The sequence below is a fragment of the Caretta caretta genome, chromosome 12 (genome assembly GCF_965140235.1).
Source record: "Caretta caretta isolate rCarCar2 chromosome 12, rCarCar1.hap1, whole genome shotgun sequence".
Taxonomy (NCBI): domain Eukaryota; kingdom Metazoa; phylum Chordata; order Testudines; family Cheloniidae; genus Caretta; species Caretta caretta.
This window is the reverse complement of record NC_134217.1, coordinates 7,368,665-7,389,993: the sequence shown is the minus strand read 5'-3', so window position 1 is coordinate 7,389,993 and position 21,329 is coordinate 7,368,665. Positions and strand designations below refer to the sequence as shown.

The 21,329-nt window shown below is 56.5% G+C and overlaps 1 protein-coding gene across 4 annotated transcripts in view; it reads right to left on the bottom strand.

Moving 5' to 3' along the window:
* The window catches only part of CCDC102A (coiled-coil domain containing 102A), a 48,871-nt gene that overhangs the window by 15,091 nt on the left and 12,451 nt on the right, over window positions 1-21,329 (bottom strand). For 2 of the 4 annotated variants that reach the window (XM_048816730.2, XM_048816731.2), the window contains 6 exons: window positions 18,301-18,627; window positions 12,393-13,412; window positions 6,711-6,928; window positions 5,470-5,578; window positions 4,675-4,791; window positions 103-312 (listed from right to left, as the gene is read on the bottom strand). In XM_048816730.2, the coding sequence (XP_048672687.1) occupies window positions 103-312; window positions 4,675-4,791; window positions 5,470-5,578; window positions 6,711-6,928; window positions 12,393-12,992 (1,254 nt within the window). In that variant the 5' untranslated portion in view covers window positions 12,993-13,412; window positions 18,301-18,627. Of the gene's footprint in view, window positions 1-102; window positions 313-4,674; window positions 4,792-5,469; window positions 5,579-6,710; window positions 6,929-12,392; window positions 13,413-14,566; window positions 14,659-18,300; window positions 18,628-21,329 lie in introns of those variants that run through there. The other 2 variants (XM_075118324.1, XM_048816729.2) reach the window with 2 other exon arrangements.

Here is a 21,329-nt window from a genome sequence, read left to right as displayed (position 1 = left end):
ATCAATGGGGTTTCCCGAGGCAGGAATTTCCCCCCAAGGCTTTCCCACTGCGGTTGCTTGCTGGGTCCCCACTGTTACTGATGCTCTGCCCATCAGCCTCACCTTGTTCTTCTCAAAGAGCTCGGCCTGGATGGTTTTGAGGTCAGTGTCCAGCGCGCTGGCCGTCTGCCGGCGCTTCCGGGCCAGCACCTCCTCCAGGTCCTCAATCTGCGCCCGCAGCTTCTTGTTCTCCCGCTCCAGGTTAAGCTTCTCTGTCTCCAGGCGCTCGCGCTTCCCCCACTCTGCCGCGTTCTCCGCTTGCAGCCGCTCCATCTGGGTGATGGGGTGGGGACACACACACCATGTCAAACCAGGCGATTGCCGTGTGTCAGGTACCAAAGGGCACCGTGGGGAGCCCACAGCTATCCCCTGTCTGAGGGTGATGCCCCCCATGCCACCACGGCTCATCAGCAAGGCTAGAATCCAGGGCCTGAAATGCACTCCTTAGCTGAAGTGGCAGAGGCCTGATTCCCTTGGCTGGTGGCAGTAGTAGACTCTTTTCTCTGTGGGCCAGCCAGTAGAGGGAGATATGCCCACACCTCTTAGTCAGTGATTAACGTAACATCCCGCATGGAGTAGCACAACTCCAGCCAGAGCTGGCCTCGGGGAAACTCACCAGGGGTTTCCCATTGAACTGGGTGTATGGGCGAGAGTATGTAGACCCAGCCGGCTGCTGGTCCCCTGGGTCCTGGTGTCAGTACCCAAAGGGTGGACGGGACTCAAGACATCTCAGTTTGGACACTGACACGGATGAAGCTCCTCGTCTCCACCCTGCTACGCCGCAGCACACAGGGCAGTCCCAATCAGAACCAACACCAAAGCAAAGCCCCCTTTCTCCCAGTGCTGGGCCCCTCCATACAGCTCCACCAGGGGTCCTCACTCCTGACTTGCCTCAATCACTGCGGGTCTAAGCCTCTGCACCCAGCTCTACCAAAGCCCCTCCATGCTGACCCACAGCCCTCTCTGCTAGCCCAGCCTGGTGGCTCCAACGCAGCTCTGCTGATGGATCCAGTCCTGACCTGCAGCTCCCCCTACTGTTCCAGCCTTGGGCCCGCACATTACTCTGCCAGCACCTGAGTCCTGGCTACACCAACCCCCATGGGGCTGCCAATGCATCTCAGTCTTGACCTGCAGCGCCTCCTGCTGGCCCAGTGCTCTGCCTCTTTCAGGAAGATACGGCCAACTAATCTATTCAGTGGTGGCTTTGTGATGTGCAGACTAGGGTGGGGATCAGCTCCTTTTGTTCCGTAAATTCAGCCAAGCTTCGCACCTCACTCCCTCAGCTCTGTGCCTTTCTCCACACTCCTCAAATGCCTGGAATCCTTTCTGCCATACGTCAAGCACGCCCTGTCTCTTCCAAGAAACCATCAAAGCATTCAAACCCCACTGGAGAGATCCTGCTCTGAGCAGCTTGCCCTTGTCTCGTCCTGTTGGTGTTCATTGGTGCCTTTACATCATGCAGCCGTTGGGGTGGGGACCTGGGGGGAGGGATACCTCAGGGGTTTGAGCATTAGCCTGCTAAACCCAGGGTTGTGAGTGCAATCCTTGAGGGGGCCATTTAGGGATCCGGGGCAAAAATTGGGGATTGGTCCTGCTTTGAGCAGGGGGTTGGACTAGATGACCTCGTGAGGTCCCTTCCAATCCTGAGATTCTAATAACTGGCACTGATCTGCTACTGCCCGACACATATAGGAGGCTCTAAAAATGATTGGTAGGAAGAGACCCAAAGCAGAAAGAAAGGATGTCCTAGTGGCTGGGCACCAAGCGGGCACTCAGGTGATCCAAGTTCAAGACCCTGGTCTGCCATAGACTTCTTGCGTCTCTTAGTCTGTCTGTACAATGGGGTAACAGCCTAGCCCTATATTAAATGCCTTGGGGTGCTCAGACAGTGGAGGGCTGTATAAGTATTTGGGCATTTGACTGGTCCCAAAATAATTGGTCAATTGAGCAGCCAAACAATGTAAAAAATGGCAGAACGATGATGTATTTTATGAGAGATAAGGCATGTGAAAGGTCATTGAAAAGGTTATGATTTGCTGAATATGGTTATCCAGTTTGTATGCATGTATCGTTCTGGCATCTGAAGTTAGGAATATTGTCTCTGCATCTATTACAAATGTGTTTACACCTGGGGAACACCCACTAGGCAGAATGCAATCAGTCTAGATGGCTGGCTGGGAACGGCCATTAGGGACATAGGTGCCAGCTTCTACTGGGGCTGGTGGGTGCTCGACCCCTGTCTGCCCCCGGCCCTGCCCTGACTCCACTCCTGCCCCGCCCCCTCCGCCCCCATTCCAACCCCTTCCTCAAAGTCCCCGCCCCAACTCCATCCCCTCCCTGCCCCTATTCCGACTCCTTCCCCAAATCCCCGCCCCGCCCCCGCCTCTTCCCCGCCTCCTCCCCTGTGCGCGGCACGTTCCCACTCCTCCCCACTCCCTCCTAGAGCTTGCCACAGCTGTTTGGCAGCGGCAAGCTCTGGCAGGAGCGGGGACACGGCACGCTCAGGGGAGGCGGCGGAGGAGGAGGTGATGTGAGGTGGGGCGGAGCGGGGCGAGGAGCTTGGCTGCCAGTGGGTGCAGAGCTCCCACTAATATTTCCCTGTGGGTGCTCCAGCCCCGGAGCACCCAAGGAGTTGGCACCTATGATTAGGGAGAACAATAGGTCTTAGAAGATGCTAATCTCCCACCAGGAAACCTTCCTGGGGAGCCTTCCCGAGGATGCTCCAAACAGCCTCTGACTCATGGCTGCTACGGCCCTACAGAGACATGTGACCTGGTACTGGACTCCATCATAGAATTTCCACTGAAAGGCATGGGAACTAAAGTAGAGACAAAGGATTCCCGCCATATGCAAAAGCTATTTTAGGCAGGGGAGTGACATCATTGTTGTTCTCCTTCACTGACTCCCTGTCCAAGATGACTGCTGGAAAAACCTGAGAAACAAGGACTGAACTGGGGGAGAAGTGCTGAACCCAGGCTAGAGGGAATTCTAGCCTGTGAAAGGAATACCTGGGGTTTTAAGAGCAAGCAAGTGAAGCTTGCCCTCAAGAATCTCTGCAAACTGCCTAAATGAACAATTAGGGTGAGAATTTGCTACTCATATTCAATTTCTTGAGTATGTCAATCTTAGATTGTGTTTTTGTTTTATTTGCTAGGTAATCTGCTTTGATCTGTTTGCTATCCCTTATAATCACTTAACACTGATCTTTTATGTTAATAAATTTGTTTTTATTTTGTCTAAAACCAGTGTGTGGAAATCATAACTTGGGGCAGAAAGCTGTGTATATCCCTCTCCACACTGAGGGGGTGAATTTCATGAGCTTGCGCTGTCCAGTTCTCTCTGCAGCACAAGACAGTATAATTTTGGGTTTACCTTTCGAAGGGGGGTGTGCACTTGGGTAACTGGGCAGTTCTTTAGCTGAGCCTTCCCATACAGAGCGGATCTCAGCATCTGTGTGTGTGGCTGCAACTGATGTGTTCCTACCTGCATGTGTGCTGGTAAAGTGCAGTCTGAAGCCTGGGAAAGGGCTTGGCAGGTTTGCCACCGCAGTACAGTGTATAGGGAGCCCAGGCTGGTGGGTCGGGGGGGCTCAGTGGTACCCCATTTCCAGGTGGCACCCCGGGGGGAACCCGTCACAGCCACCTAAGGGATGTGGCTGCCTGTGACAAAGTGCTGGGAATCAGCAACTGAACCAGCACTCATGCCACTGTTTAACCAATGAGGACCTCGGCAGGGAAAGATTAAGGAGAGGAGTTCCTGATTACCAGATCAAATTGCGGCTAGGTAGCTAGTGAGCTAATTAGCCCCTTAACAAGGAGACTGGATAAAAAGAGCACAGGAGGAAAGTGCAAGTGGGGAGAAGCACAAGAGAGGGAATGGCTAGGAGGGCCTGAAAAAAGGGAGTTCTCTGGGAAGAGACACCTTTTCAGAAGGGGTAATAAAGCCAGATAACACTGTGACAGCACTAGTGTGTACAAGGTGGTGGAGTGTGACCCTGTAAATCAGGGGTGGCCAACCGGAGCCTGAGAAGGAGCCAGAATTTACCAATGTACATTGCCAAAGAGCCACAGTAATACATCAGCAGCCCCCCAGCAGCTACCCCCACCCCCACCCCCAGTGTCTCCCACCTGCCAGCAGCGCCACTGATCAGCCCTAACCCTCCTGCCCACTGCAATCAGCTGTTTTGTGGTGTGGAGGAGGCTCGCGGGGATGGGGGGGGGGTAGGAAGAGGAGCAAGGGCGCAGCAGACTCAGGGGAAGGGGCGGGGGCCTTGGGGGAAGGAGTGGAGTGGGGCTGGGCCTGGGGCAGAGCTAGGGGTTGAGCAGTGAGCACCCTGGAGCTGGTGCCTATCCAAGGAGCCGCATCTTAACCACTGAGGAGCCGCATGTGGCTTCGGAACCACAGACTGGCCACCCCTGGTGTAAACAGACGACACAGTGGTATCTGCATGAGGAAAGATCTCAGAGCGCTCTGTGCAGAGCCAAGAAGACGGGAGCCACGGGTACCCCGTCACAATGCCCAATTCTCATTCATCTTCCTGCAAACTGGGCTTCCAGAGATCTTCCGGAAGCTTTGAAAATCTCAGCCATATCCGGGAGAGGCTGCATTCCTCCCGCACACCCCGCTCGCTCTCACCTCCGTGCGCAGCTCCGCCAGCTTCTTGTCCATGCTTGAGCGAGCCCCCAGCTCGTCCTCCAGGTCCTCCGAAATCCGCCCTAGTTCATCCTGGTGGAGCTCCTTCAGGATGTTTAGCTGTGGGGAGACAGACGCAGAGCGGTCACCACAGCCCCGGGGCTGTGAACCAAGCTGGCACCAAGTGGTGGGCTCACACAGAGCAGGAAACAGGAAGCAGCTTGGGACTGATTTAGACCCAGAAGGGGGCAAGGGGTTAGTTGTACCCAAGGGCATTCAAATCCACTTCTCAACGGGACCCACCTGTGATGCGACAACCCATGCTGGCAACCCTCCCTCTCCCGCACATCTGCCATGGCCTTGCGCAAATAGCGTATGCTGGTCATTGGCACCTCAGACTGGGCTCAGAGTCACTGCACATGGCAGCCAGGAATGTCCACTGCACTAACCCCGTCTGTCCCGCCCCGTGCCTTGCGGCTCAGATACTATGGGCATGGCCGGCTACATGCCTGGCCAGATTGATGGTGAGAATTCACTAGGGTAGAGCATCCTTGCGCACGAGGAGGTTTTCCTGGAGCAGGGGCTCCCCCTAGTGGATATCAAGTACTAACGGTCGCAGGGCACGCAAGACGGAATGAAGGGTGTGATGGAAACAGCCCCCCACCACCTCGCAGCCTGGGCTGAGTTTTCGGCCGCGTCGACGGGGCAGGCCTGTGCGCGATCGCTACACACGAGCGCCCTTCGGGGCGTAAGGGGCCCCCCGCTCCTCTCCAGGGTCACAGAGCCGAGCTCGCCCACCTGCTTCAGCACTTCCTGCTTGTTTTTGTTCAGCTCCTCGTACTTGATCTTCCACTGGCTGAGCTCGCCCTCCAGCTTCTCGATGTTCTTGCTGAGCGACAGCTTGTCCCTGGAAGAGACAACAGGGAGCGGGCTCTAGCAGGGCTGAGGCAAGGACAGGCTCCAGCCGCGGGAGTGTCCAGTCCATTCCTGGAGGGGAGGGGAGGCATCTTTTGGAGGACACCTTAAAACCACAGCTCTGGCCTCTGGTGGCCACGAAAGGCTGCACTTGCCACCACAGGGTGATTCCACTGCTGCTCAGTGACTTGGGGGGGAGAGACTATTTTCTCCCACAGGCCCCAGAAAGCTTTCAGCTACATGGGCTGAGTGCTGGAGAAATCCTTTGGCTCTTAAAGCATTCAGGTAAGATCCTCAGCTGGCATAAGTCAGCCAAACTCCATTGATTTCAGTGGAGCTAGGTGGCCTGAGAGCAGCTGAGGACCTTTGTTCTGAAACTGAGCTGGGGCATCGGACAGGTGGGAGGGCCATGAGGACGAGTGACCGGGGAGGGGAGGGGTGTTTAAGCAGAGAGGAGTGAGCAGGGGGCAGGGTCTTGGAGGGAAGAGGTGGGGCGGGAGCAAGGCTTCGGGGGAAGAGATGACACAGGGGCGGGGCCTCGTGGGGAAGGGAAGGGACGGTGCGTGGGTGGGACCTCGGGGAGAAGAGAAGGGAAGGGACGGTGCAGTGGTGGGACCTCGGGTGAAGGGAAGGGGTGGCGCGGGGGCGGGACCTTGGGGAGAAAGGGTGACAGGCAGGGCCACGGTTCTGGCGCTGGTGACCGCCCCACTTTTAGGGAGCTTCCACCGCTCTCATACTGAGTGCACTGCAGTCCAGGTGACGGGGCTAATATTTTTCCCAGACGCCTGCTTCGATGCTGGGTTTGGTTTGCACAAACCTGCCCTTTGGGTTGATCCATGTGGATTCACACCCTTTGCGTTTTGGGTGCAAATGGCTGCCCCAGTTCAAAGCAAGACTCTGGAAAGCACCAAGCGTCCCCTGATCTTAGGCTGAGACCATGGACTGGGCAGCCGGGCCACACGGGAATGGTTTGAAGCTGGACTCAGATCCTCTCAAGAGGTTCACAAACTGTAGGGAACCTGAGGCAGGTTCCAAGTCCAGTGCTTAGCTGCCAAGGCTAAATATGAGCCCCCCCGGCCTGCCCTGGGTGAGCGGGCAGGAAGTGATGTAAGAGGAGCACTCACTCCCGCTCCTTGAGCAACACTTTCTGGGACTCATCCAGCCTCAGCTTCAGTGCAGTCACTTTGGTGGCATCTTCCTCAATGACGCTCATGTCCTCCCAGAGCAGCCGGTTCCTCTCCGGGCGGGTGAAGGACGTCCGGATGCTGACTGAGCTCCGCTGGTCCCAGCACTCGGGCCCGTCCTGTTTGCTCTTCAGGAGGTTTTCCATCAGCTCGAACTCCTGGAACGACGCGGAGGGAGAAGGAGGATCGTCAACAGCACGACCACGCTCCCGAGCCGTTCGGGTTTTCAAACATCCAGGATAGATCCTGCGATAGACACAGCCACCCAGGCACTTCCTTCCCACCTCCCCAGTAGTCTGTCTCCTCGGGCCACCTTAGCCCAGCTCCTACCGGTCTGGCCCTGGCAAGCCCCTTTTCTGAAAGAATTGGCCCACCAAGGTCCTTGCTCAACTGGGTCAATGCCTCCTGCAGTGTAGGAAACCCAAGGCCAAAGGAATATGGGCACCAGGCTGCAGGGGGACATGTGGGCTGTGCTAATACCAGGGGTATAAATAGTGCTTTGGGGGCCAGATCCTCAGCAGGTGGAAATGGGGGCGACTCCACTGAAGTCAGTTGAGCGACATCAGTTTACACCAGCTGAGGATCTGGCTCCATTTCTTCAAAGCACCAGTGATCGCATGAATCCTCCCAACCACCCCGGCCAGGTAAGTCCCATCCCTGGTTTACAGCTGGGGTCCAGAGATGTCACCTCTGGGACTTACCCAAGGCCAATGAGGGAGTCAAGTGTCCAAGGAGGGGGTCAGCACTCAGGAGTTCCTGCTCCTACACTCCAGCAACTGGGCCACACCACGAGGAAACACTTTCATCCTTGCCTGCTATACATAGTGGCCTCTAACCCTTTCCCCCCCCCCCCACCTCCCCCCAAATCTTTTGGGCTGACATTTTGTCATGCTTCCCCTGCCAAGAGATGGACTTCTTTTCTTCTTAGAAAGGTTAAAAAAACAGGTTTTTTAAGTATCTGACCATGAAACACGAGAGTTCTTCAGCAATCAAGAAACATCTCAGAAGCATTTTCTGTGCTCGGGTAACCCGCAAGGTTTGGAACGAATACTTCAGACGTGGCACGCATGTAGCCTTCAGCTAAGGGGCAAAGGCCTGGTCTACGCACAAAGCTGTCCCGAGATACCCAAGGGGTGATTTTATATGTTGTTAAAACGGGGCAGCTGTGTGTGTGGACATGCCGATGTCAGCTTGAACCTTCTGGCTTCTATGGGTTTATCACGGGAACAAACTCCACAGGGTGCGTTTAAGAGAGCAGGCTGGGTCGGATGTGGAGCTGCTCTGTAATAAGATACGAACACCGTACTCGGTGTTGCCAATCTCAAGAGAACAAAACCCAGGAGTCAGATCCCCCCGAATCATGAGATTGGCCCCACAAATCATTAGACTTTTATATTATCATCAAACCATGTTTCTTCAGGCTGTCTTTGGCTGTTTAATTCCCCTCTACTCCGCCGGCTACGTGTGTCAGGTAATATCAGACTGAGAAGTCAAAGCACAATTCACACCTCTCCCTGCCTGCTCACTTACCCTCTCCTCACCCGAGCTAGGGGAACTGCCATCCGTTTCCTATTACTGTCCTGACTCCCCCATGGCTTGTCCCCTTCCCCAGACCCAGCAGCACCAACTCCCTGTCTCCCCCTCTCTCCTGCCCCCCAGGCTTCTCCTCTGCCCAGATCCCGAGTCGAGACGTCCCAAGGCAGCGGGAGCCAGGGACGTGTTGTGACGGGGACCAGGCCCCTGGACCCAGCAGCCACTTTTCCCCCCATGCCTCCCTCGACTGCCTCCTGCTGCCCCAGGACCCTCTCTTTGCTTTGGGGTCATGCATGAAGACTGGGCTCAGCTGCAGGGCAGGTCTGTGTCCTCAGCCCCAAGCCCTGAAAATCAGAGGAGCTTCTTGTGCCTTCACAACAGCTCCCGCTGCAGGGCACCAAACTCTCAACATTTATTTTTTGAGCACTTGTAATCCTGGAACACTGTCTTCCCCTGGCTGCTCGAAGGGACGCCTTTTCCCCACTGCTCCCCCCAGCCTGGGGGAGTGGCCATCTTATCTCCTCCATCTCCCACCCCAATCCTCCGCAACCCCCCCCCCCCAACCTCCCTTCCGGCCCCCCACATCCTGCTCAGCCTTCCTCCTTGCCTTCGCACCCCACCCCCTACCTCCCCCGCTTCCCTGCGCCCCGAGCTTCCCTCCTGGCCCCACATTCTCCTGTCCCCAGCCTCAGAAGGGACCGTTTATGATCATCTAGTCTGAGCTTTTGTACCAGCTTCTCCTCGCAAGCTGCCCCTATTCTAAAGTCCCCCTTGAATCTCGCCTCAACCCATCTTAATAATGGCATCGTAAGGGCCCCAGGCTGCAGGCACCATCCATTCCTTTCCCGGGGGTATGACAGACACCCAAGCAGCTCTGGCAGCCACTCCGCTGGCCTCCAGCCCTGCACACTCTATGGAGCACCCCTGCTCTTTGAGCTCACAGCCCCAGCGCCTGGGAAACCTGAATGGAAAGTGCCCAAACACGGGCATTTCTGTAACGACGCCAGCCCCGCCTCAGCCCGTCTGCAGTGCTTTTTGTCAGTAGAGCCTCCAAGCGCTTTACAAAGGAGGTTAGCTTCATTATCCCCATTTTACAGCTGGGAAAACTGGGGCACAGGAAGGGGAAATGACTTGCCCGAAGTGGCCAAGCAGAGAGTAGAACCCTGGTCTCCTGAGTCCCAGCCCAGTGCTCTAACCCCTAGGGCTAGTAGTTTTCAAAAAAAATTTCTGGCGACCCAGTTGAAGAAAATTGCTGATGCCCGCGACCCAGTGGAGCTGGGGCTGGGGGTCAGGGTACGGAAGGGGGTCAGGACTCTGGGCTGGGCGTGCAGGCTCTGGGGCTGGGGATGAGGGGTTTCGGGTGCAGGAAGGGGCTCTGGATTTGAGGGGAGGGTCTCAGGTCTGGGGCAGGGGATTGGGGCACAGGGTTGGGGGCACGAGGTTACCTCTGGTGGCTCCCAGTCAGCGGCGCAGCTGGGGAGCAGAGGCAGGCTTCCCACCTGTCCTGGCACCGCGGACCGCTCTGCGCCCTGGAAGCGGCCAGCAGCAGGTCTGGCTCCTAGGCGGAGGCACGCAAGCGGCTCTGTGTGGCTCTCGCCCGCAGGCACTGCATCTGCCCACCTCCCAGCTCCTAGGAGCGCAGAGCCGGTGCTCAGGGCGGGGGCAGCGCGCGGAGCCCTCTGGCCCCACCACCTAGGAGCCGGACCGGCTGCTGGCCACTTCCAGGGCGCAGCGCGGTGTCAGAACAGGCAGGGACTAGCCTGCCTTCGCCAGGCAGCACTGCCGACGGGACTTTTAATGGCCCAGTCGGTGTTGCTGACCAGAGCCGCCGTGACCCAGTGCCTTCCATTCTGTGACCCAGTTCTGGGTCACGACCTGCAGTTTGAAAACCACTGCACTAGGCCACGTTGCCTAAAATGCATATTTTTGGATCCTGCACTGTTTGACTGTACAGAGTCCAATCAACGTATTGGCTTCACACTGTTTGAACATAAGGAAATTAAATGCAAAAACCTACGTTAACCACACGTCACGCTTGAGATTTTACATACCCAGGTGTCAGGCGATTCTAAGTTACGGTCGCCACACCCTTTGCATCTCTTGTCACATCACTCAGATCCAGAAAGGCATTCAAATGAACACCCCACCCCATACAGAATTGGAGGGGGAACGCCGGGGCAAGTTACAGTTGCTGTGGGAACTGTATCGTTGAATGTTGATTTTTGCGGCTGTGCAATCATCAGCTCAACGATCCATTCAAACAGGCCTTTGCGTCTAATTCACAGCACCCTGCAAGTGCATCTCTTTTGATCCAGGCCATCTGGCCCTTTGAAGAGGGACAATCCCTATTAATTTTCTTGAGCAAAATATCTATTATTTTTCACTCTGCTTCGGCAGGAAACAATCCCAACTGAGTGCATTTCAGAGGAGTGGTAATGATTTTGTTTTTTACCCCGGATACCACTATGAATAGCTTCCAAACATTGGCAGATGAAACCCGGCAACCCACGCATTCGTGGCAGGGGACAGCAACTGGAGATTTGCCATCCGGTATCAGTATCACACCCCGAGGCTGCAGCACAAAAGAGGAGACAGCAATCTGACAAGCAGGACACACAGCTGGACAGCTGACCTGATCCATTTTTGTAGATCCCTCCCTGGTCTCTGGAGGAGGAAGGAACCGGGGCAGGCGGGGAGACCGGGGGTGGGGGGGGGGTTGTCTGGTAGACTAAGCAGGATGGTGGGATTAATCTAAACTCAAAGCAAGGGAGCATGCTGAGCTGTCCTGCCCCTAACTGGCCATGTGCTCTCTGTCTGCCCAAGGGTGGAAGAGAAGAACAGCCAGGATCTGTTTTGCAGAGGCACAAAACTCCAGCCTGGGGTTTCTCCTCTGGCTGCCCTTCCAGATCTCAAGACACTGTGGCCGTTTGTGTCAGCCTCCAGCTTGGAGTGGCCTCCCTTATGGGCGAGTGGGTTATGTGGATGAAGGGGGATAGTTTGGATCAGGTGTCTGCCCCCCCACCCCCTGGGACGGCTCAGCGATACAGCCCCTGGCAGAAGGAAAACCCGGACTGGAGTTCTTGCTCATTTCGGAAGGGACTCGGGGCACAGCATTGCCTCTGGGAGAACTTCATTTCTACCCCCACCTGGAAAGGGGTTTATGTTTCAGGGCTGAGACAGCACGGTGCCAGGTGCTATGAAAAATGCTAGGTGCACCTGCCATGGTGCAGACGAACCTGAAGCAGGCTCCGGGTAAAACCACTAGGAGACCTAGTCCAACACAGATTTCCTCGCCACGTGTGAGTGGACTCAGGATAATCCCCAGCCGGTGAGGATCCTGAATTTGGTCTCTCTGGCCAGCTGGGTAGAGAGGAGAATCTCAGGTGGGTCTTCTTAGCATAGACGTGGGGCACAGACATCAAACCACCAGCTCCTCTAGCAGGGACAGGGCTGGTCCCTGATGACCAAAATGAAAATACATTTGTTCCTCGACTGGAAATGTTACAGCTTGTAAAATCCCTGCTGGTCCCACCCCAGAGCCCCCCAGCTAGCCAGGGAGGAGAGGGTCCTAGCACAGGGCTGAGCAAGGGGGAGACTGGGAGGGGAAACAGGGGACAGAACCACCAGGGCGCGCATGAGTCTAGCCTGCTTTGAAAACAAACATGCCTGGTTCTGAGAGCGAACGTCACTCTGAAGGCCTGTGGAAGCTGTTTGGGGGGCGGGGGGTTAGTAGCCAAGGAGAAGGGGCTGGTTAACTAACTGGTGATGCTGTGTTCCACACCCCCATCGCTGGCAAGGCAAAGCTTGTACACGGCTCTGTCCACAGATCTCAGGGTGCTTTACCCACAAGCTGATCATACAGACCCTCCTAGTCACAGATGGGGAAACTGAGGCACGGAGTATGGCACGGACTTGTCCAAGACCACCCAGCTGGCCAGGGCCTGAGCCCACAACAGAGCTCTGGTTCCCAGTCCAGTGCCTTGTCCACTGGATCATGCTGGGTCAACCTGCGAGCGCATCCATTTGCACATGAAGGTGCCCTGCATGCGTTGGGGGGTGATGGAAACCTGTTCCCTTCTCCCCCCTCACCTTGTTTTTACTCAGCTTATCGGAGCCCACATCCCGCACGGGTTCCTGTTCCTGGGAGCCCTCGTTCTCCTTCTCTGAGGCCACCCTGTTGTCCAGCTCCTTCTCCCGCTCCTCCTCGCCCTCCCCTTTCAGCCGCGCCACCTCCTTGCCGAGCTGCTCGTTCTCGTTCAGCACCTCCTGCCGCTCCCGCTTGAGGCTGGTCAGCTCCTTGGTCAGGGTCTCCAGCTTCTGCCGCAGCTGGCGCACCTCCTCCCGGGCCTTGTTGCGCTCCGCCCGCACCTTGCTCCACTTCTCCCGCCAGTTGGCGGTGCAGTCCGACCACCAGCGCATGGTCTTCTCCATCTGGGCCGCCCGGGCCCGCGCCTCTTCCAGCTCCCGCAGCCGGAGCTCCTCCCGGCTCTCCCAGTCCCCGTCCAGACACACGGCGCCCAGCAGGGGGAGCTGGGGCGGCCCCGGCGAGGGCGTGCCACTCTTCGGGGTGGGGGGCATGGAGTCCGGCAGGCTCATCGTCTCGGGCTGGGGGCTGCCGAGGATGTTGAGGAGGCTGGCCCTGGAGAGCTGAGGGGAGTCTGCCAGGCGCGAGCTCGTGCTTTGACTCATGGCGGCCTAAGGGCAAGCCCACCTCTCAGATTTTGGGTTACAGCAAATTCTCTCTCATCTACTGCCGCTGGGCAAGCGGTGGGGACCCAGACTCGCTGTGCACAGACATGCAATGGGGAGCAGTTACAGCGTTGGATCAAGGGGAGCCCTATCTATCCCAGGTCAGAAACAGGCCAGGCATGACGGGCTGAGCAGCCAGACCCCCTCCAAAAGGTGCCTCAGACGAAGAAGGGCAGACATGATCCAGCCTCTGCTGCCTAGCCCCTGAGAGGCACAGCAGACGGCACCCCAGCGGAAGGGAAACGGCCTGCTATCTCCTCACTGAGAGGCAGCTGAGGCCCGTCATGAGCTTGCTTTCTTGCGTGGGAGACACTTTTCTTGCTGGGCTAGTTTCTCAGGCGACGAGATGATCCTGGAGCCCTGAAAGGAGGAGGAGAAAGATGAGACGTACAAACAGCTGCTTGTTCCTCAACCCAACCCAGGACTCTGCACTTCTCATCTCACACCTCAAGCTCCGGAAGCAACATCCCCGATGCCTAGCTTTGGATTGACTGAAGCGGGGGCCTATTGAGGGGAAGGGCAAGACGCCACCTAGTACCAAACTGGGCATCATGGAAGAGAGGACAACTGGGAAGGGACACACTGGTGCTTTGCTGCTTCTGTATTATTAGGGTTGGAAGGGACCTCAGGAGGCATCTAGTCCAACCCCCGGCTCAGAGCAGGACCAATCCCCAACTAAATCAGCAACTAGTCACTGCTTCGGGTCTGATCCCGCCTAGCTGTTCACTAAGACCCCAGGCCAGAAGTAACTGGTGATTCTGGTTGCCTCAGGTTTTTGGAGGCCCAACTTGAGACATCTTGAAGGAGGCTGATTTCCAGAGGGTGGGTGCTCGGCCCTTTCTGAAATTATGCCCCTTTTGGGAATCTCAAACAGGGCATCCCTGATTGCTGGTCATATTTGAAAACCACATTTTCAAGCGGCTACTAAATTTGGATATCCAAAATGAGATAACTAGGGCACCATTGCGAGGAGGTTCTGAGCAACCACAACTCTGGTGGAAGCCAGTGGGAGTTGTGGGGACTCAGCTCCGCTGAACACCAGCCCCCAGGGGTCTCCAGCTGGACACCGAAGAGAGGCCCCCCAGATTGGGAGCCCCCTGGTGAACGCGTTGATCTAAACTCTCCTGGGGTTCTAATAGTATGGAATGGAATTTGGTTTTGTCTCACACTCTTCACCCCAAAGGTCTCCTGCAGCTATTTCCATAGGGATGATACCACGGTCTAGGTAAACTTTATGCTGCTTCAGCCCCGGGGCTGGCCTAGATGACCTCTTGAAGGCTCTTCACCCTATGTTTCTATGATTCTATACAGGACAACGTGACAGTATTAACATTTGCTCTCTCAGTAATTTCCGGTGTACACGTTAAAATGTGCCAACCCTGCCCACTCTGCCTGGAATCTAGACACCCAGCTATCTCCTTTCTACCCCTTCCACCATCAACAGTAAAGATTCTCCAGTCAGAACTGAGCCTGCAATTCTACTGATGTGCAAACCAGAATAGAACCTTACTCACCTTCCCAGGCTAAGAAGAGTAAAAGTTTATGTCAATAGAGTAGACACAAAGGGAGATGATCAGTCGTAGATTTCAAGGCGGGAAGGGATCATTTTGATGATCTATTCTAGTCTGACCTCCTGCATTACACAGGCCAGAGAATTTCCCCCAGCGATTCCTGCAATGGAGGGAATTATTCTTCTCTCCAGCAACTTGTGGTTAAGCTAGAACAAGTCTTGTCGAAAAGCATCCCACCTTGATTTAAAGACTCAAGTGATGGAGCATCTGCCCCACCCCTTGGCGAGCTCTCCCACTACATTGCAAAAGATTTCCAATTTGAATTTGTCTCTCTTCCAGCCGCGGGATCGTGTTTTGCCTTTATCTGCTCCCTAATATCATAGATTTTTATAGATCACCATCAAGTCGCCTCTTGGCCTCCTTCTTGTTAAGCTGCTGCGTAAAGAGGTGTCTTTTCTGCACAGTCCCTTTTCTGACCCTAGCTGGAATCTCACAGTTTGCACCCATCTGCCAGAGCTTGGCCACCGAGCTGCAAATGTTTCTTAGAAACGCCTTCGCAGAGCTTCCAGCGGCACGTGTGTTCAAGTGGAGTCGTACTGCATTCCACTGTGCAGCCAGGACTGGGGGCCCAGGCCGGGAGCTGGATCGAGCTCCAGGGGGCGCAGGGAAAGGAGCACTTCGGCGAAGAATTCTCAGGGCACGCGCATGTGCACACACACACACACAGCGGGCTGGGCGAGCGAAGGCAGACGGATATAAATAGAGCAAGCGAGAGAAGCACACATGTACAGGAGGAATTGGCAACACCAAGGTGCAATTTGGGTCTAGCAAGCCTGTCATTAGAGGCAGCCTTACAGCATCTCTGCTGGCAGGGGTGAGGCAGGGACAGAGACCTTGCTCTTTAAGGCAAGGTGGGCTGTAGCTGGCTGGCCGTGACGTGTCTCTGGAGGGTTGGGTAGCCTAGCCCATCTGGGGGCGAAAGCCTAGCTAACATGCTGGAAAGTGGATTGCTACAGGGGGCCCTCGCCAAGCAGAGATCTGTGCTTCTCTCTCTCTCTGTGGCTGGGCCCCAGGACCGGTGCGTGTATGCACGTGTGATGGGGAAGGGGGACAGGCTAACCGCAGCGAACGGAGGGGCCTTTGGAAATGGGAGTGGGGGAGGGAGGCTGGATTCACGGCCAGTTTGGAAGCATCACTCCAGCCAAATGCCGGAATCTCCCCTGACCTGGTGTGGGGGGACGCAGTTCAACATGCATGAGTGAGGCAGGGCAGGGGTCGGTGGGGCTCAGCCAGGGCGCTGATCATGAACTCTCTCGCCTTCCCTCCCTCTTCACCTCTCCCAGCCGACCCCAGCCATAGTCTGGCATTGCTCTGTTTCACTGTAACCAGGCCACGGATGAAAGCAGCCCCCTTTTCCCTGGCACCGCAGGGACAGGAGCTCTTCGCGCCAACCCCCTGACATAGGCCTGCACCCCTTTACCAAGATGTCATGTCGTGGCTCCTGCTCCCCATCTCTGGGGGCTGCCCAGGTGTAAGTTGAAAAGCTCATGGCTTCAAAGGGCCCAGAGGCCATAAACCGTCCCACCCCAGGGCCATACAGCGACCGCGCAGGGTGCCACGATCCCTTTGCAGCGCGCCGGTGCAGCAGGAAGGTCACCGGAGCGTGATCACAGGTTTGCGCCCCCCGGAGGGTTGTGGAAGGGTGTCTCCTTAGGGGGTGTCCTGCTGCGATGGGGAGGCTGGGGTCTGCCTGTGGAGAAGCCACCTGTGTGCTGAGCGACCGCTCTCGTGCAGGTCATCCTCACCCGCCCGAGGGGGCCATTTCTGCACTGCAAACCTAGGGGTAAGTGATGGGGATTGTGGTGGCTTTATGAAGGGAAACAAGGATACTAATTCCCACTACAACAGTCAATGGGCCTCACTCGGCCTGCTCATCTCCAGCCAATAAGTGCCCTTCACCCGGACCGCTCCACCCAGCTCACCCACTGAAAAGCTGGGGATGCCATGGGAAAACCCAGAAGCCTGCTCCAGAGAACTTGGGTCTCTCCTCATGGCTCCATCACAGTGTGCTGCCCCCACCCAGATTCCTCATGGGGGGCACAGCTGTTGCGCAAACCTGCCCTTCCTGCAACGAGCGCACCCTCATGCTGCTCCTCACGCCCAGTTCTCCACTCTGTGCGACTCCCCAGCAAACCCCAAGATGTGTGGTCCATGTGGGATGGCCACCCATCCCACTGAGTCCTTGGCCAAGCCCTAAGGATGTCACCCATTAGCCATATTTGATCCCTTTACTATGTCCCCCGCCCCAATGTGCCAGCCGAACAGCACAGGACGGGACCCCAAGGAAGTCACTGTTCAGCAATGCCAAGCGCTGCCCCCCACCACAGTGCCCTTAGGCCGGAGCGCTCCATCTCCACAGCATCCCAGTCCTGGCCCACCCTTTATAGGGAGCAGAGTCCTCAGAGCCCCCGGGGCCACACGCTCTCTGCTCTTCCCATAACCACCACCGCTGCCCCTCTAGGCCCCAGTCCAGCACAACCATCCCCCTGGCTGAGAAGAGATGGCCAGGAGCAAGCTTCTGTGCCATTCAGGCGAGGGGAGGGATCCAGGCTCACCCGCCCTGGGCACTGAGAGAGATGTAGTATTTATGTAGCTCTCTCAAACCCCCAGGGCAGCCTCCCTTATATTCCAGGCCGCCCCCCCAGCCGCCAGTTACACATGCCATTGAGGAAATCCAGCAGCAACCCCACACACCGTAAGGGCAGCTGAAGGGAGCAGAGGAAGCTCCTTGCCCTCCCTGGACAGCACTTTGTGACCCAAAGACCCTCCAGGCCACCAGGACCGAGCTCTTCCAGACCGGAAGCAGGGGAGGGGAGAGCGTTCCAAAGGGAAGGGGTCTTCATGGAGAATCCTAGTGTCGGCACCCCAGCTGATCTCAGCGTGCTGGGGTAACGGGCAGCCTCTCAAGCAGGGAGACCTAAGCCTCTCAGCGCTCTACAGGTCGGAGCCAACATCTTGAAGCCACCCAGAAGCCAACAGCCAGAGCAGGTCACAGAGCACTGGTCTACATACTTGCAGCAGGACAGTGCTTCCCACGTGGGCAGCAGCGCTCTGCGCTAGCTCGAGTGGCTTCAAGGCACATCCCCAGGCAGAGCACATGACCGGGGCCTAGTCTCCAGGTGCCAGACAGAAGCAAGGAGCAGTTCCAGGCTCCTAGCCAGCCAGAGACAATCGCCGCCGAACTTGGCTGCAGCTCCGGGCACATGACCCCTCTCTGATCCTTGAAGCCACTTCCACTGGCTCCTCACCCCTACTTCCCCGGGCTGAGAAAACCACAGCTGCTTCCCGCTGCCCTCAGGAATCTTGCTTCGCATTTATAGCCAGGCCCGGAGACCAACACGCTGGAGTTTGCTGCAGAGTCCCTGGCTCCTCATCCCTCCCCGTAGCTCACGGCACAGGACACCAGGCCATTGCTGCGGCAACACGAGGACAGGCAGAGTCAGAGCATCGCAGCCCGGCTCCATCCGCCAGGGTCCCTCTGGTCACAGGAGGCTGGCTGTGCACATGCCCTCAGCTTGTCCTACAGCATCTTCTGGGCCAAATCCTGGCCCCAGGGGAGTCGGTGGGAATCTTGCCATTGACTGCAATGGGCATCCATGGCATTTCCCTCGACACTAACTCACTCCTTTGCTAGCCCCACCTCCACAACTTGTTTCCATGCCCTGGCAGCATCTCACCTCCAACACAACCGCTTCTTCCTCTCCGCCCGCCCTGGCTCCCGGCGATCTGTCCAAACCACGGCTGACCAGATCCGCTTTCCCCAGGTCAGCCCGCGGAATCTCTGCACTGGCTTCCCTTCCTCTTCCTGCACTTTGGAAAGGCTTCAGGGATCTTCTCTCAGGTCCCCCTTTGTCACCTCCCACGCCCTAGGTCCCAGCCGCGCCCCTCTCCTCGCTGCTCCCAGCGTCTCCTTCTCCCATGCTTGACTTCGTGCCTCCATCCCAAGGCCAGCAGGAACAGGCCAGATCCTCAGCCAGTGTAAATTGGATTGGCCCCAGTGAAGTCTACAGAGGGAAGCGAAGTCAACAGGTTCACACCACCTGAGGGTCGATGCCGATGGTCTGTGCTGTACGTCTGAGCTCCCTTACCTGCAGCATCCAGTTCTGGCGCCAGATGACTAATGACCATCGGCTTTCCCCAGCATCTTCTTTCCTTTACCTCCCTCCCTTTCTCCCCAGTTTGCTCTTCCCCTCTATTCCCCTCTCTCGCCCCCTTCTATTCTGCATACTGCCCCATCACCATGGCATCTGAGCCCCCTTCCCCGCCCCCTTCTACTTTCACCATCTCTTTGCTCACGCCTTGGCCATAAAGTTCTTTTACAGAGTTCAGCTGAACCAGGCTCTTCTATGTGGCTTTCACCCTGCCCCCCGCTCCCTCTCTCCCCCTCCCCGTCTTCCACCGCCCCCAGGATGCCATGGGAGGGGCTGCTAGGGAAGGGTGCCCTTGTTAAGTCTGAGGGCATAAATCACTAGAGGTAATAGAGCAAGAAAGGGGCAGCCGGAGGGCGAATAGGCCTCATTCAGAGAGTGGAGATGGCAGCAGATGGCTGCGGAGGGAATTGCAATAAAAATGAAGCCATATTCTCCCTAACAGGAATGTGCCCGAGGAACATCAAAGCCAGGGATTTCCCCAGAGCAGGGAACGTGGCTCGCCAGGGCACTCACGCAGGGAATGCGGAGGGGAGCCAATCTGGGCTTACTAGCCTGTGGGTTCAGAGGCTGGGAGAGCGACTTCTGGCATGAGTGGATCTTCGACACTCAGATGTTGGGCACACGGATCCAGACGCTAGATCCAGACTCGGGGACTGAGTGCGAATCCTGCCACTAGTGGCCCAGGGGATGGATACGCCTGCTCACAGCATCTGGATACTGGTGCTCCAGTGTGGATCCCTCACCAAGCATTTACAAACCAGGCTATTGCTGACATGCCCCAAGCTGCTCTAGCAGGCGGTTACACAGTGATGCTCAGAACAGCCAAAGGTTCATCTGTCTCCACCTCCCTCCCTCGCTGCCCCTGGCAGGCCCTCTGATCTCTGTCATCCCCTAGGCAGAGTGGGCCGCACTCCCCTGCCAGCCCAGCGGCCAGGCACACCGAGCACCTGACTGTGCTCACACCGCAGAGCCGGTCCCAGTCCCGGGCCGGGGGCTGGCGAGCTGTTTGAGGGGTGAGACACCACCTGCAGGACACCCCAAATGCTGGCCACAGTGCCTCGCCCAGGGAGAGGAACCCGCAACTTACCTGCAGGAGCTCTGCTCCAGCCTACCCCCTCTCCCCTTCTCCCCCACTTCAACCGCTTCAGTAAGTTACTAATTAATTCATTAACTCCTCCCTCTCCCCAGCTCTCCAGAACAGCTGTCACAGCACTGTCTGCCTTTGTCCAAAGAACAAACCCAGATAAACTCTCCTAACCTCTGACCCCCGCTCTCCCCACCCCATTAAAGCCGGGCATCTGGCCACTCCCACAGCAACCATCCCCAAACTAACTCTATGCCCTCACGTATGACTCGCGCAATGAGCTTGGGGGTTCTCTGCTCAGCTTCTCCCCTAAGGTCCTGTCCTGCTCCCCCTGAGATCAATGGGGCTTCTGCCTTCAGTGGGAGAACGGGATGAAAGCCCAAAGGCAGGGGCACAAGGATAAGGCTTTTCCTTATTTATAACAGGTATATTGCCTGGCTCTCGCCTTTTCATTCAAGGATCTCAAAGCACTTTGCACATCCCCTGAGGGACAGCTAAGGTCACCAAGCCCCACAAGGTCTTGGGAGATTATCTGCCTAGTGCTTCCTAATTATCGGATCTCTGGATTGCCCCATCATCCTTGGTGTTGCCCAGGTGGCTCACACAAGCTGATGCTACATCTTTATCCCTATTCTACAGCTGGGGAAGCAGAGGGTGAGGATGATTTGCCCTGGGCAACACAGCAGGTGAGTGGCAGAGCCAGGAGAGCCATCACATATGGCACCTGTCACTGCAGCATCTGAGTGCATCTCACAGAATGTAGGCCAAGAGCCTCACACATCCCCCAAACTAGGAAGAGAACCCAGGAGTTCGGTCTCTTGGAGCCTGCTCTGTGATAGACGACAGAGCGGGAAATAATGATCTTGGAAACATGTACAGCCTCATCCCACCCTGAGGAGCGCAAAGCCCATTACAGATGATAAGGAACCAAGTTTCCCTACCCGCTGATGCATTGGGCATTATGATCCCTATCGTAATGGGGAGGAAATAGAGGCACAGAAGGGGGGAAATGACAGCCAAGGGTGACGTGAAGATACCGTGCAGCTTGTGCAGGGAGAGGACACGGGGTTTAAATCAAACATCCCGTTTCCTGCCCCGCGTCAGCGCAAACATTCAGCTCGCTAACTAAATCCAACATGCCAGCAGCAGATGGGAGTTTGTGGTAATGCCCTACGAAGGGATGAGCGTCTGCTGTAGATTAATGCTTAGGACTGTAGTCAAACAATGGAGGGCGCAGGAGGAACATGCGTGTGTCTATGGCATATTATCCTAATTGTACAGTGGGGGAAACTGAGGCAGAGAAAGGCAAAAAAACGGGCCTAGGGTGAGGCAGGGAGTCAGTGGCAGGGTCAGGAAAAGAACCCAGGTCTCGTGAATCCCCCCGAGACAACGCAACCTGTCTCATGAGGGCATGTAAGTGAGCATGCGTTGCATGGCGGAGGGGAGCAGACGAGTACTCAAGGAGGAAGCC